The sequence below is a fragment of the Rhea pennata genome, chromosome 15 (genome assembly GCF_028389875.1).
Source record: "Rhea pennata isolate bPtePen1 chromosome 15, bPtePen1.pri, whole genome shotgun sequence".
In the NCBI taxonomy this organism is placed as follows: Eukaryota; Metazoa; Chordata; class Aves; order Rheiformes; family Rheidae; genus Rhea; species Rhea pennata.
In genome coordinates, this window is record NC_084677.1 from 9,207,991 (window position 1) to 9,223,837 (window position 15,847).

The window sequence follows — 15,847 nt, forward strand, 5'->3', positions numbered from 1 at the left end:
CCTGTTTATCCAGGTAGTTTTGAAAGCTATTGGAGGCTTAATGTATTTAATGTTTAATTCATTTGGATTGTATGATCTCCAAGTTGCTATGACCATTAGTAGTATCAGTTGGAGTCTACCAAAAACGTGTTTTTTGAAATAAAAACAGCTAATGATTTTTCTCAACAGCAATTTTTATATATACATATTGTTTTGAGGGGAAAATTAGCTGCTAGTGAAGAGATAGAAAAATCTATAATGTATGTTATTTTATATCATTCTTCGTATGCTCTGCTACCAGTATTGTGCTTTAATGTAGACCTACCTTACACGAAGAGGATGGAAAAAGCCCAGAAAGCTTGATAAAACTCTCTACCTGTCCCTTTGGCCTAATATTAATTGCTAATAAAAGGTCAAAATTTGCTTTAACTGAATGTCCGGTGATTTTAACCTTAAGTAAATGGGATAATTTGATTTTTTTTAACTTGTAGATTGAAGTAGTACAGCTACAGTACCATTAAAAAATAATAATAAAAAAAAAACAAATAAAAAAGTCAGAGCTTGCTCCTGGGTGCTGCAGCCTCGGGGTTGCCAGCCCGGTGTTTTGATGTGCTTTGGGATCTGCAGATTTGCGAGGGATCTGGTTGGTTCTCAGTGTAGCAGCTCGCAGGTCATTCCTACTTCGTCTCTTCAGGTGCGCGTGTCAGTGGGAAGTCACTCGACCCAAATGAGGGAAGCGTGCGTTAAATCAGCTGAAATTCTGACGGACGGTGACAGCGGTGCCGAATTTGGACTTCTCCCTCTCTAGGCAATTTAAAGTCACAATCTGAACTTGCGTGTTTACTCGCACTGCTCTTTAACACCCTCCAGCTGTGAGTACTGAAGATCTGCGCCGGTATCTACCTAGGCTGCGCTGAGCCGCAGCATCGCCGTGGAAAGCGGGTCGCGCCCGTGCGGTTTGCGCGGGGGGCGCCGCGCCGCGCCTCGCCCGCTCGGTCCGCCCGCAGCAGCGATGCCCAGGCTAGAGCAGCGGCGGCCCTTCCAGCCGTGCCTCTCTATGGTGCGGGGGGGGCGGAGCAACGGCCATTTCCGGGTAGGCGAGCGCCCTTTCCGCCCGGGGCCGGCATGGGCCCGCAGCGGCGGGCGGCGCGGGAGGGCCGCGGCGGGTGGCGCCGCCTACGCCGTTAGCCGGGCGGCCGCCGGCGCAAGGCAAGGCGGGGCGGTGGCGGGGCCGGGGGGTGGCTGCGGCCGTTGTTGAGAGGCGCTGCCGCCTTTCTTTCGTGGCCGGGGGTCGGGGCCGTGGGGGGCGCGGCCGGGCGGCGCGGCCGTTGAGGCCGGCGGCGGCGGCGGGCACTCACGGCGCGTGGCCTCTCCTCAGGCGCGGGCTCGTCGCCATGCTGGGAGGGGACGAGTTCATCAGCTCCCCGCCGAGGAAGACGGTGCGGTTCGGGGGCACCCTGACGGATATCCTGCTGAAGTACGAAAAGGTGACTGTCACGGTCTTTCTCCATCGTAAATCGAGTTTGCAGCGCTTAATTTCTATGCGAAGGCTTAGTTTGATTAACATGGGGGGCGTCTGGTGACGTAGAAAAAGGAAGCTGAAGGTAGCTGAGTCCTTTGGGCATATACTGGGCTGCGTTGTTCTGTAGATTAAAGAAATTCCCCCATAACCTTATTTGGGTGACGCACTTGATGGCTGCAAAGTTCAAGTGATACCAAAGGATGCAAAATGATCACAATTGCTTTTACAGGGAGACAGCTAAATTACCTGACAGCTAAAGCTGCCCTTCAGGGAGAGCCTTCTGCTACTGCTACTTTTGCTTGACTTGAGCTTTCTTACTGATTTGTATCACTGCTAAACAGTATCGGCTTGTTTAGATATGCTGATGAAACTTGTATTTTCGTGGCAGAAATATATGATCGTGGTTTGTGTTTTGTATTCTTTTCCCCTATTAGGGTGAAACCACTGATTTTGAGTTGTTAAAGCATCAGCTGTCAGATCCGGACATAAAGGTAAGAGTTTCTGTAGTGAAGAGTGTGATGACTTAAATGTTAGTTTTTGATCTGAATATAATCATTGGGAAAGTGATTCTGGTGTTTAAAGCTTAAACTGCTTAAACTAAGAGCAAAAGAAAAGAAAATAAAGATTCTCTGAGTGCCATCTCTTTTAAATATATTCTGTGTAAGTCAGGTTTGCATCCCTTGCCCAGCCTTTAATGTAACTCTTTAACTTAACAGGCAGGCTCTTGGTTTGAAAGTTGCTGTGCATTTATTCTTGCATTGAACAACTTTCACTGGGGAGGGTAGAAACTTAGTCCAAGAAATTCCCAGCATGTTAATGTGAAAATAATTTCTATTTACAGTGTCAGTCATTGCTTTGTCATTTTAAAGGTTTTGTTATTTTCTAGTAATAGGTCATATTATTTTTTGAAATTGTTACTTGTTTTTTCTGCTTATGTTAAGGATGCTCAGATCATTAACTGGCTGCATGAATTCCGAGCTTCTGTTGCATACTTGACCAAAGACTTTGAACAATTGGTCAGCATTCTGCTGGTAAATATCTGTCTGTTATATGCAAAGATGAAGAGTTTAGTATTCAAAATCTCTGTGATTGACATCTTGCTCTTTACTTACTTTCAGAAGCTGCCATGGTTGAGCAGAAGCCGAGATGTAGTTGAAGAATATCTGGGTTTTCTTGGCAATCTAGTGTCAGCACAAACGGTCCATCTTAGGCCATGCCTCCGCATGATTGTGTCACAGTTTGTTCCTCGTAAGTAACTTTTTTTAAAAAAATTCTTTATTTGCTTATCAAAATGTGTCTTTCTAGATAATTCTGTATAAATATAATGCATGCCAGAATTAATCTGGTATTTTTTTTCTATTGATTCGTTTCTTCACTTGAATAACTGAGGTAAAATACAATCCATTTTATGTGGCTTACATTTCAGAAAGCATTTTCTAGTGGATGATACAGTCAGATACCATTTCTATGTGTTTTGATTTGGCACTGAGAGTTTTACCTATAAGATTTGTATGATTTGGCAATAATAATCTCTCTTTTTGCTAGCTCGGATAACAATCAGAGAAGATGATGTGGATATTTCAGATTCTGATGATGATGAAGAAAGTGAGTATAAAGGAAGTGTGAGTTGTATATGTTATTGTAAGCTCTTCAGTAACAAGTGCAGTGCGCATGTTGGTCTATTTTTACAGAATTTAGCTGAGTTACTGTTTCTTTACAGAGATTTTACATTAAGTTCTTAAATTATCAAGTCAGAGGATTTCTTGAATTTTTTGAAATTAAGTTTCTTGAATCAATGGTGTGGTGACTTGATCTGTTTTTCTTTTAAATGCTACTGTTGGTACAATATCTGTAGAAACAAAAAAAATGCATAGGAGAGCATTCCCAAGCCATAGCTTGTTTAAAAAAAAAAAAAAAACATAAAAACAAAATTAGTTTTTTTGTTCTCATTTTATTTACCTAGATCCTGTTTTTAGGATCATGTTGGTTGTTCTTTAGATTCTTGGATCTTTTGTTGTTTGCCTGCAGTCAGCTCAAATCCAATTGCTATCAGTAACCAAAATGCTACATGATTAGTTTGTTTATTGAGTAGGCCACAAGATAGCCTTTCTTTGTCTTGCACACTGGAATAAATCTCAGTTTTGCGTGTGATGAGTGAGCCACAATTCAAGTGTTTACTGTGGCTATGCTTGGATGAACCAAACCTCCCTTCCCCCATCCAAAAAACAAACAAACAAACAAAAACAAACAAACACACACACTGCTGTATTATTATATTAGTCTGATTAGTTGTTTGTTGCCTGCTGGGAAAATGAGACGTGATCTTTCAATATATTTTGGCTAGTTTAAGACTCTGCTATAATATCTTCTCACTATTTTTGTATTGTGGTCTAAATTTGGGATTTCCATATTTAACACTTAGTGTGAGAGAGTATAGCAACAATACCTGGCTTTGGTGGTAGCAGCAGATTCAGAGTTTGTTAATTGTAATACTGTGAGTTTTGTTTAGAATTACTGTTCACAATAATTTTGGTAGTAAAGCAGTTCGACTCCAAAAACTAGTTTTGGCAAGTGTGATTTCCTTGGAAATCTTTAGAATGCTTAGTTGATATGAACTATTTTTTCTTGTTCCTGAATTAGTACTCTACATTCAACTTGTTAAGAGTACTTCTTCTTTTTCTAGACCTTTCTGAAAACTTTAATACATGCCATAGAGCATTGCAAACTGTAGCAAGATATGTTCCTTCGTAAGTATATAATTTCATAATTTTGTCTGGCCTTTTCTTGCATATTTAAAGCTTGTGTAACAGTGAATTAATTTTTCTTCTGCTAATTGGAAGTGTAATAGTTTCATGGCACTTTTTCCTATTATTCAGTAACTGGAATGTTGTGTCCTATCATTTTGAAATTTGCGTAGACTTCAGAGTCTGAAAATCTTGTTAATTTTAATGGAAATAGGAAGTAGGGAAAACGATGTTCATAGCAGCATGTTTGAAGTAGCTTCCAAGAATTCAACAGTGAAAGTTTGCTGCTCATCATTTGTTCTGCTGTACTGTGAGAACAGATCTTGTGTAGTTAATTGTCTTAAAATGAAAAAAACATTTTGTGAAATAAGCTTATTCCAGTCTCTCTTTGTAGAGCTGGAGCTTAGATATTTGCTCTCATGATGACACTTTAACTACTTTTTTATTGCAGAACACCACAGTTTCTTATGCCAATACTTGTGGAAAACTTTCCTTTCATAAATAAATCGGAAAGAACTTTGGTAAGAACAATGATTTTTTTTTTTTTTATGTATAAAAATATTCCATAGCATGGTAATTGGTTTGGCAATTGAACACAAATGTTTGAGTGCATTGTTTAAGAATCTTCTCATAGCATTTTTATGTATACATACATACATACATGTCTTTGTGTGTCTGTTTAGTATGAAGGTTGTCCAAGCATACTTGAATTCCTTGTGCATATGCATTGTGCTAGTCTTTAATGACATAACTGCATATCTTTTCCACAGGATTGCTTTCTTAATCAATGCACAAGATGGACCTCTTTGACGCTGAATCTCAGGGTTGTATAGTAAGGAGACGGTAGGATACCTGTCTCATTTGTTGTAAAAATTGGAAAGTATGTAGCAAATGAACAGGGGATTTGATAAGCAAACAAAGCAGTGGATATTACAGCTGAAAACCAGTTTGCCAGCAGTATACATCTCTGCCCTGATGCCTCTGTGTGGTGAAAAGTAATCTGACAGCTTTTCAGAGGTCACTGCTCATCTGCAATCTTTATTTTTGTGCTTTCCAATCTGATATCTGGGCACTTTCTTTACAGAAGGGCAGATCCCTGCTGCAGCAGTTTATGTCAATTGGAGCTGTGTTTTGAAATTACCACGTGCTGAAAAAACTCAAAATTGTTTGTATTTCTTGCTAGATATTTTTTGTTTTACATAAGAAACTTTAAGTGTCAGATCCCTATCTGTAAAGTGAGGCTGATAATAGTTATTACCAAGTCTTATGAGAATGATTTGATTTAATTTTTGAAACATTTCAGTGAGGAGCACATTGTGAAGAAATTAATAATTGTCTTGAGACTGAGGTTTGAGTGGAGTGTAATTAAAATATGGTCCATGCATTATTGGTAAATATTTTCAATTTACAGAGTCTCGTGAATTAGTCCTTCTCATCTTATGCTCTAAAGTGCAGAAGAGGGCCTGTGGAAAAATCATATGTATTATATAATTAAAGGTTGTGTTATAATGCATATTCACAAAGAGACTACAGCATACTTAAATGTGGCACTAATTACCTTTACCTAATCTAGCTACTCTAACTAAACTTGTCAGTTTTGCTCTATGCAAGTTGCAGTGTTTTGTTTTGTATCTTATGTGTGTATGGGAACGTGCACGCTCATATAACTTGCCTGTTAACCTGTCTGAAATGTATGCAGAACTCTGGGAAGACTTGTGTGTGGAATTTGGGATTGTTCTTGAATTGGCTTAATATAATAAAAGTAAAGAGGTATTCAGTCTCATTTTAAACAGTTCTATTAGATCTGTGTCTAGACATAGTAAAGAATAGGCATATGGCTTTCATTTTTTCTAGAGAAAGGTTAGGCGAACTCCTATGGAAATTAATATTTAACCTTTCTGAGTTTACACTCATTCTGTTTAAAGATATTTTGAAAAATTAGCATGGAAATTGTAGATTAGAAGTTAATGGTAACACAGTTTAACAATTAAAAGTTAGTGTTTTGATTACCCATTAACTTACTCTAGGTTGAATGCAGTCTTATTTCCAGCTATTTTTAGAACTTTAGATTAAGAAACTTATTTAAAAAAAAATCTTTGGCAAGAATGAAACTTCCAGTTAACAGTACTATAGACAGTTCTTTTAATTTTGTGTTACAGGAATGCTATGTTCATAACTTGCTACGAATTACAGTATACCTTCCAACACTGAGGCTTGAAATTCTGGAACTTATTGTTGAAAGGCTGTTAAAGCTGGATGTAAGTTTATTTTGTGTCATCTTTTAAGAAAGTTTTGTGTTAAAGTGCAGAAACTCAAAAAATAGAGACAGAGAAACTCTTGAGTATTCAGCTCAACAGAAATTATATTCCAACGGTGCACATAATCGTAAGCTATGCATATTACCACAGCTGAGGATAACAGTGTGATATGTAATGTTAGTCACTGCATGGAAATTCCATGCCAGAATCAAAATAATCTTTTTGTGGTTATCAGTGCCAAGATGTGGAGAACATGCTACTCTTTGCACAATTGATCTCTTTTACTGTTGCCTTATAATGAAAGGATTTGTATTCTTAAAAACACAGAAGGGGAAGCATTGCAAATTATTAATGCTCTTTATTTTGGAGAACCTCCGCATATATCAATCTGTTTTGTGTGGGGCAAAGCTAATCTTCTGCAAGTAAAGTTCTGAAAAGTCAGTGTGTGTTCGTATGTATATATCAATCGTTATATTAATGTGCATTTAATCATGGATAACATATAGCTAGAAGTTAGGAGTATTATGATTTCTTGTGTAACTAACAAAGCAAGGTTTATAAAATTTAATTTCTTTGTTGCAACTGTAGGTTAGCACTCCACAGCAAGATATTGAAGATGCTGAAGAAACTGCTAATAATTCTGATAGTGAAGAAAAATCTACAGAGAAGGGACTGTTTGACATGGTGGGCTATCTTGTTCTAATAAAAACTTGATAGAAATTTTTGTGTTTTAGGTGACTGTGAACTATAAAATAGGATAGCATAGGAATATATTATTACTTTGTATTTACTGGACTGTAAACGTATAAAACCCAGATCTTCAAACTTGAACAGCTGATAAATGGCTAATCTGTTCTTTGGGTGTTGATTTATTCATGTAATTCTGAGCATGCGTGCATGCTATGGAACAGTTTCCTTATGTAAAAACACAAGCAGCTGTACATAAACCTAATTAAAGAGTTCACGGTAATTGGCTTAGCTTACAGAAACTTGCTATGCTAAGCTGTGTAATTAGATAGTGGTGGTTTTTTGCTTGTGTTTGTTTTAACTTTCAGTAGCATATCACTGAACAGAGAAATTCTGTACTTCTGTTCCTCTGATTGCTGTCTTTATGGTATTGTATGTATAAAAGATGCATGACTGCCATTTTACCTACCAGGAGGAAGATGAAGAAACAAAAGGGAACAAAGTTGCCTCTTCTGATAGTGAGAGAATGGCCCATCCACTTGCAGAGCGCCTGGACATTTTGATGACCATTCTATTTTCTTATATTAAAGATGTCTGCCATGTAGATGGTAATAACACATGAACTCTAACTGATTTTTTTTTTGTTTTGTTTTGCTAATGAGTAAGAAAAACACAAGTGGAGATTGTACTTATGCTGCTGCAAGATGAAGCCCTGACTCTTCAGTAGGCAAATTTTGCTCTCAGCAAGCTCTAGGCCGGATTCTTACCTTTGTCAGTTGTTTGTCGGAGGAGAACGCAGAGGTCCATTTATGACCTTAAAGTCTATTCTTCAGCTGTAGGCGTTTTGATTATACAAATGTGACACTATCCAAATTGTAACATTACAAGGTACAAGGGTAAATAGGGTTTTGTTTTCCATGGTGCTACAAAATTTCGTAGCAGATTGGAAATACTTACTGATTAAGCACAGTACTTTATCATTTGCTTTTACTGTGTTACTTGCTTTGAGTATTAGAATTATGGGAAAGTAGGATTCTTTCTACACTGTAAGCACTAGGAGTAGATTTAAAACACCAACCACTTTATTCAGTTTGAAATGCAAAAAAAAAAAAAAAAAAAAAGGTGCGAAAAAAAGGTGCGTGTTATGGGAAAAACACTTTGTCTTCTTTGATGGAACATGAACAAATGTCTGTTGGCATTTTTTAAGGTGCTGTATTTCTTAGAAGATGCTTTTGCTTCTTTGTCACTTAATTCAAGTTATCATAACTTGTTGCATAGTATCTCCTTCTGGTTCTTCTGAATTAACAGATTACTGCAAAGTTTGCATGTCTTACCTGTGTGCATGTGCATGTACGTTTTCCAACGTAACTGACATAAAAAACATTAGAACTGAAATCTGGGAAAGTTTTACTCCTAATATTTTTGTTTTGAATGTCAGATAAACCCAGAAGTCAGGTTGACAGTATTTCTTTAGATGTCTGTTACTGGTTTAGAAAGATTTTATAAATGTCATTTTCATAGCCTGCGGGTAGTAAAAATCCAAACTTGTTTTTTTTGTTGTTACTGTTGTTATGTAGGCAAGCTTGATATCAACAAGACAAAAGATTTGTATCGGGACCTGGTTTCTGTTTTTGACAAGCTCATTTTACCAACACATGCTTCATGTCATGTACAGTATTTCATGTTTTACATCTGTAGCTTCAAATTGGTGAGTAGACTCCATTTCTTTTAATGAAATGTCTTTTGTTATTTCTATTGGTTTTGTTTGGTTTTCCTACAACAGATAGCTGCTTTCAGATGAAATTCCAACATTACCTTACATTTATCTGAAAATGGTGCATCAGTACTCATTCGTCCCTTTGCATTCTCTCTTGTTAAGTTTTCCATTATATAGTTGCTTTTTTCATGCAGTGCATAAACTACAAATAAGTGGAATCTAGGCCGGCTTGAAGGCACTTCGTTAATACAGCTCATTTACAAAAATCAGTTGGACTTTTGAACCTGAGGCATAGTGTTCTACCAAATTCTTTCAGCATCCAAAAGCTATCTTATAGATACTGACTGTTTTAGCTTTTTAGTTTGGACATCATGTTTACTGTTTTCTTCTGCTCTTTCCCATCTCTCTTAAATGAAATGCTGCCGTTTCTAATACAGCACTTAAATAAGAACATCCATACTTTTTGAATAAGAATTTCTAAAGATCCAATTAAGCTAACACTCTGTCTGTGACAGTGGTGAATAGTGGATTTATTAGAAAGAATATTGGAGTGGGGCAAGCATGTTATGGTGCTTTGCCAGCATACGTTCTCAGCCTGCAGCAGTTTTCTGAGCCAAGGTGATGTTCTTTTATGGTAACAGCCCATGATGGACATATTCAAAGTGCAGATATATCATTGCTTTTTGTGCTGATAAGAATTTTTGGAATCCAGGATTTCTGTGACAAAAAGTTGGACGATGTAAGCATTTATTGGGTGAAGAATCACATTTGGTTCCGCTAAGTTCAACTTCCTGCTATTTTCATCAGATACACCATACCTCTTCTGCTACAAGCTTCCTGTTTACCTTTTCCTTAATGCTCTTAATTCTTAAAGACCTCTCCTATATCTATTCCAGACTTTCCTAGACTTTGAGTTCTGTTTACTCTTTGCAACTAAATATAGAGAAAGACATAGAAAAGAGTATAGATTTTTATGTGCTTTTTCCATCATGTGTAGGAGTAGTTATTTACTGCAGTGTTAGTTGGTTGGGGGGTTCTCTGGTTGATTATGGTAGTTAGTATTGAGTATTAGGAATCTATTACTTACAGAGGCATCAACGTAACAAGTAATGATTTCATGTGTCTTGTTTCCAGGGGTTGGCTGAGGCATTTTTAGATCATCTTTGGAAAAAAATACATAATCCAAACAATCCTTCAGTGATCAGGCAGACTGCTGGGAGTTATATTGGCAGCTTCTTGGCAAGAGCTAAATTTATTCCAATTGTGTAAGTTATTCTGATGAATGAGCAGAACTAAACAATTTATAATGTTTGCTGAGGATTCTGTACAGAGGTACAGTGTTGGTCTCCTGATTGCACAACTTTGCCTGTAATGTATTAATACACTCTTTTTTACTTTCTGCAATACTGTTTCAGAATTCTCTTGAAGTTTCCAGAGCATTTTGGTATTTATAGGATGTAGACTAATGTTTGCTGGGATTCAGGACTTGTTATTTAAGGCTTCACTTAACAAGAAATATTGAGCAGTGGCAAGTTATGCTGATTTCAGGCAGTCATGGATGCTCAGTATATCTGATATTCAAAACCAGATCTCTTTATGTGAAATGCCTAATGCAGATGGATTGGATTTTGAGACATCTAAGTCATGTGTTCAAGTATTTTGAAACAGATGGATTCAAATACTTCAACACATGAGTGTTCTTTTGTACATGTACCTTCTATGTTTTTATCTGTTCAAGCTGTAGCCTTAGTGAATTGAATGTTGAACTTAAACAGATACTGGAATTACTCCTTGGACATTGGAGGCATCTGCCTCTATGCTACTCATAGTCCAAGATTTTAATTACTTATTTAATATTTATTTAATACTTAGTTATTTTATTATTTACTCTCAGTCACATAAAACATAAATTCATGGGATCTTGTGCTTTCACAGTTTGTGATTTTCTAATACATTTATAAAAAAGCTTGTAACAATCTATTTTTTACAATGTGATTTTCTTACTGATATTTTTATAACATGAGATCCTTGAACAATTCATATGCTATTCTTGCATATTATTTTCTCTATTATAGTACAGTAAAAGCATGCCTGGATCTTCTGGTTAACTGGATGCACAAATACATAGATAATCAGGATATGGGGACTAATGCTTACTGTGATGTAGCTCTCCATGGGCCATTTTATTCTACGTGTCAGGCGGTATTCTATACGCTTATTTTCCGTCATAAGCAACTTTTGGAAGGAAATTTAAGGAAAGGTGAGTATGTTCTGTTTGAAGGGAGTTAGAGATTTATTTGCAAGCTTTATTCTTGATGTGTCTTGTCAGTTCAGTCAGGTAACTAATGGCAACTTTATGCTGTTGTATTTTAAATGAAATAAGATGGCTTGTATACATGTTGGTCTACTGAGCTAAGTGATTTTTGTCTTTTGCTCTACAAAAAATAGTAAATCCTCAACCTGGAATTTCTAGCCACGCTTATTGAGCATGTTTGAATTCCAGCTGTATAGAAATAGTGTGGGCTTCAATTAATGAGTCTGTAATAGTTGTGTGCCTCTGTCAGTCCCTGAACACAGGCATGTAAGTGTAGCATCTTCGTTGCTAGGTGGCTGGTAGAAGGGTCCTTCGTACTGTGACACGTTACCATAAATTAGAATAGGTTTTCTGCTGAGCAAGGTGTGGGCTAGGTCAGTGTTAATTAACTCTCTTATAGAAAGTACTTCTGTGGTTTTGTGCAGAGTTTTTAGAAATTAAGTTAAGCTTCTATGATGTGTAATGGGTATTTGTAAATTGTTCTTATTTTGAAGGTCTGTCATATCTGCAGAGTTTAAATTTTGAACGTGTTGTTATGTGTCAGCTAAACCCTTTGAAGATTTGTATACCCTCTGTTGTTAACTTGTTTGCTGCCATTACGAGGTACCTACTCATTTATTTCATTTTTTACTTGATAAAGATTATATGAGTGTGCATATAATAATAGCACAGTTTTCAAAACCCACTTAATTTTTTTTTATTTCATAATTGTTAGTATAGTATCAACTATTAGCCCAAGAGTAGTCTTATGATATTGGTCATATTGTAGACAGGCTATGTTTATTTCTGATTCAGATCCAATGAAATATAGCAATATGTTAAAATTGGTCCATAGCTTTATATTGGTGCTAAAGTTGGTGATGTATGATATGCTAATGCTCCTTAAAGTGAAGTTTTCTGAAGTGCTGAAGAAGAGAATAGGTTTTAAACACACTTGTCTTGTTCTGTGAACCCCTAATAACAGTTGCAAAACAGTAGATAGAAGTGATGTTTCTTAAATATAACACTGTAACATCTGAAATCCTTGCTTTTGTGTGTTCTAGAAATGCTTCTCTCTTAATTTTTGTTACTTTTTTTAAAAGGAAATACCAACTGGTGTTCTGCTACACAATTATTGAGAGGAACAATAGACAGTTTATACCAGTTGTTCGGAGTGGCACTGGGGGTGACTTTGTGCAAACGTGCACTAACCCACTTGACAGTTTCTTCCCCTTTGATCCATACATGCTCAAAAGGTATAGTTTAAAAATAATCAACTTATTTCTGCCTTGTAGAAGACAATTAATAAAAAATTGTAAGAAACTTTCAGTGTTTCTATAACGCAGTTTCTTCCCCATCTTTTGTACCTTTTGCATAGCATATTTTAGCCAGAGACTGTCAGAGATTTGAATTGAAATTTAACCCCATTATGATACATGTGTATGGAAGAAAGAACAAGACTCAATTTTCTATTAAGATGTAATTAATTTTGTTATGTTTGATAATTTTTCTTTGGTCTTGTTTTAAAGAGTCTTTAAAATATCATAATGTTAATCTAGTACATACATTGTTGGGATTGTAGTGGTGGTTTCTTGTACCTTGAGTATAGTAGTTTATAATTGGACACTTCAACTTATTTAAAGTAGCTTGCTTTCTTAATGAATAGTGGTTTATTTGCAGCTTTTCAAATTGTCTAGCTAGCACTTTGGTGCTTGAATTGATTTTCCTTTAATGTAATACAATAGCCATATTCTGTTATTTTATGTCTTTAAAAAAGAAGTCTCCACAGAACAGAGACCTTCCTTAGAAGTAAAATACTTGATAGAAGCATATGATGTTATCTTCTATAAATTTGGAAGAAACTATGCATAGTCCAGCTGGTTAAAAGTACACAAGTAAGAATTGGGAGATCTAGATTCCTGACTGTATCTGACAAGGAAGAAGTTTTAATTTCTACCTATCGGTCTTTCTGTCAGCAAAATGGAGTTATTTCTTCACATATATGTAGAGGGATTAATTGGAAAAGTTCATAAAATCCTATAGATGGCTATGAAAATGCCAAGCATGGTATATTGTATTACCAAAACAAAATGTATATAGTAATTACTTCTGCTTTTAACTGAATTCATTAACTCATACTATGCTTTAATTCTTGTTTCAGATCAAAGAAGACCATTGAACCTTTTTATCAGTTCTGGGAAGAACTGAGTGCTGAAGATCTTGAGAATCTGAAAAAACCCATTAAAAGGGTAATATTTTTCGATCAAAATTCAGTTCCACTTTTGCCAAATATCTATCAGCTGCTTGTATTGCAGGATTAATTTTTTAATGAGTGTGAGCATAGTTAACCTTTGTGGGAAACTGTGGTTGGAATTGGTCAGGAAGCTTGTAAAGATTGTTTTCATTGAGGTGCTGTTAGGGAGACTGGTGAGTTGAGGTGTCAGTGTTAGGAGTTAATCTCTAAAGTACTATGAGACATCAATTTTGCTATTATACCTGAGAAATCCACTTTGCAATGCCTGTGTTTCGTAATGAGAGTGTATCTAATTTTTCCATAATTTGAACTAGCCATGACAATTGTAACACAGCTCAAGTTTTGAATTATTTCCTTCTGCTATTTTGGTATACTTTGTTTACTGTCTCATGTAGAGTGCCAATCCTATGTCAGCTTTTTGTTCAAGTCCTTAGAACTTTTTTTTCATTGACTTCTGTGACAACATGTAAAAGTACTTAATTGTGTAACTTTGTAGATGTCTTTTGTTAACTGAGAAATTTTTAATCTTTATAGTTGTTTGATTAGCAGATTTTATTACTGCAACATTGAACAACTTCAGAATTTATTTAAAAAAAAAATCTTTCTGGGTCTCAACATTCATTGTTTCTGTGACATCTTAACTGAGAGCAAAGCAGAAAACTCTTAAGGGACTGTAGTTATGTCTCTGCTCTTACTGACTTTTAAATCTGTGCAGGGTACCTCTGAAGATGAAGATGATGACTTTTTGAAAGGAGAAACTCCTAAGAATGATGGCATGGTTGGAATTGCTCCAAACTCTTATGAGTCAAATACCCGAAGCCCTGTGAGCCCCATAGGCTCCCCTCTAGACTGTTATGTGCAATATCCACACTGACCTGGAGAAACAGAAGTGAAAGGGTTGAAATTGTGTGCAATTTTCTGCTCTGAGAAGAGACTTGAGCTCAACTTTCTGAACTGGCAAATATTTAAATAACTACATTTAAGAAAAATTGCTTCTTGATCAGATTTCTACAGATATGATAAATTCATATGTTGCTAGAAAAGACTAGTGAATAAATAGGGTGGTATTTTACAAATTTCACATTGAAATGGTTTTTATGACTTCAAAGGTTTTTTATAGTTTATTTTCTTGACTTTAAAGCTTCTGTTTACTAATGTTTCTCTACAAAGTTTTGTATATCGGGGTGAAATTCTGGTTCGTTTTCCTATTGATTTCTGTGGGACCAGGATTCCATTGTTAGTATTTAAAGTGTACTCTGATGGCTGTTTTTTTGAGTTAGTTGCAAAGTAATGGTATGAGACTGTGATAGGGAAGCCAAGAATTCAGTCTGATGACGATTCTTTTTGCACATATCTCTTAAGCTTTTCCTATCTGTAGAATAGTGTTTGGTAAAGCTGTTTGATAGTGGAAAGTGTATTCAGACAGTAAGCATTATCACTGCTTAAATATGTAGCTGACACAAAACTTTTCCAAACTGTTGATTGCTGGAAGTGTTGAAAATGACAGAGTAGTTGAATGTATGATTTGTAGATAGTTTTCTCTGAGATGCCAAGAAAGCACTCTGAGATGTATATTTGTTTTCAGACTTTTAAAGTTCATATGTGAATACTGAAAATAGAGGAAAAAAAATTCCCTTGCAGAAAGGAAGTGATGGTGTCATTGTGGTGTTCATGTGTCAGTGAAGAGTTTCTTTGCGTGTTTTATATTCTTTCTCAAATCTAAGAGTAAGCAATCATGAAAAAAAGATAAATGATGGAAAAAATGTTACCTGTGTACCATTTAGTTGAAAATGTCACACTTTTGAGGTAAAACTCTAATAGCTTTGCAATTCCATTTGTCTGCCCTTCTTTATAGTCTGAATTTGTAAGCTTTCAAGACCGTGTTTTTATTCAGAGCCAGTACAGACTGATGCAAACAGCACAAATCCTATGTCTTCGAAAACAAATCTCTTTATGATGTGAAGCACCTTTCTGTGTGTTGTCTAGCTTCTCAAAATTAGCATGTTTTTTCTGACAGACTGTGAAAGTGAGTTTTGGGACATGATGTTGCAAAATTCATCTGTGAATCTGTGCATTGTGGGATAAATTGGGACTTAGTTTTTAAATTTAGCTCTCTCTTTTGCCATTCTTGAGCTATAGACAATGAATTCAATTTGAAATAATTGCATTTTCTCCTTGCACAAAAGAGCCCTTCTCGTATCAACAGCAAGGAATGTGTCCTTTGGGAGCTTAATTTTTCTGTTCTGTCACTTTGCCTTTAGCATTGTCATCAGTCATGTTAAAAAAAAAAAAAGGCTGTACAAACTTTCCAAATTTCTAGGTCTCATTAAAAGAGGAAGAAAAAAAAAAGGAGAAAAAGAAGGTAGATGCATAGCAAATGACACAAAGCAGAA

At 36.1% G+C, this 15,847-nt stretch overlaps 1 protein-coding gene across 1 annotated transcript; it reads left to right on the plus strand.

Annotated features, from left to right (window-relative positions):
* The first annotated feature begins 1,106 nt into the window (after positions 1-1,106).
* RRN3 (RRN3 homolog, RNA polymerase I transcription factor) lies at positions 1,107-15,283 on the plus strand. The gene is made up of 18 exons (XM_062587965.1): positions 1,107-1,188; positions 1,358-1,466; positions 1,936-1,992; positions 2,443-2,532; positions 2,620-2,749; positions 3,047-3,106; positions 4,185-4,248; positions 4,697-4,766; positions 6,405-6,503; positions 7,092-7,187; positions 7,663-7,798; positions 8,768-8,898; positions 10,042-10,172; positions 10,983-11,167; positions 11,716-11,824; positions 12,304-12,456; positions 13,362-13,449; positions 14,170-15,283. Exons 2-18 carry the CDS (start codon positions 1,374-1,376, stop codon positions 14,326-14,328), a joined length of 1,851 nt encoding a protein of 616 aa, XP_062443949.1. The 5' UTR covers positions 1,107-1,188; positions 1,358-1,373; the 3' UTR covers positions 14,329-15,283.
* Positions 15,284-15,847: the final 564 nt, after the last annotated feature.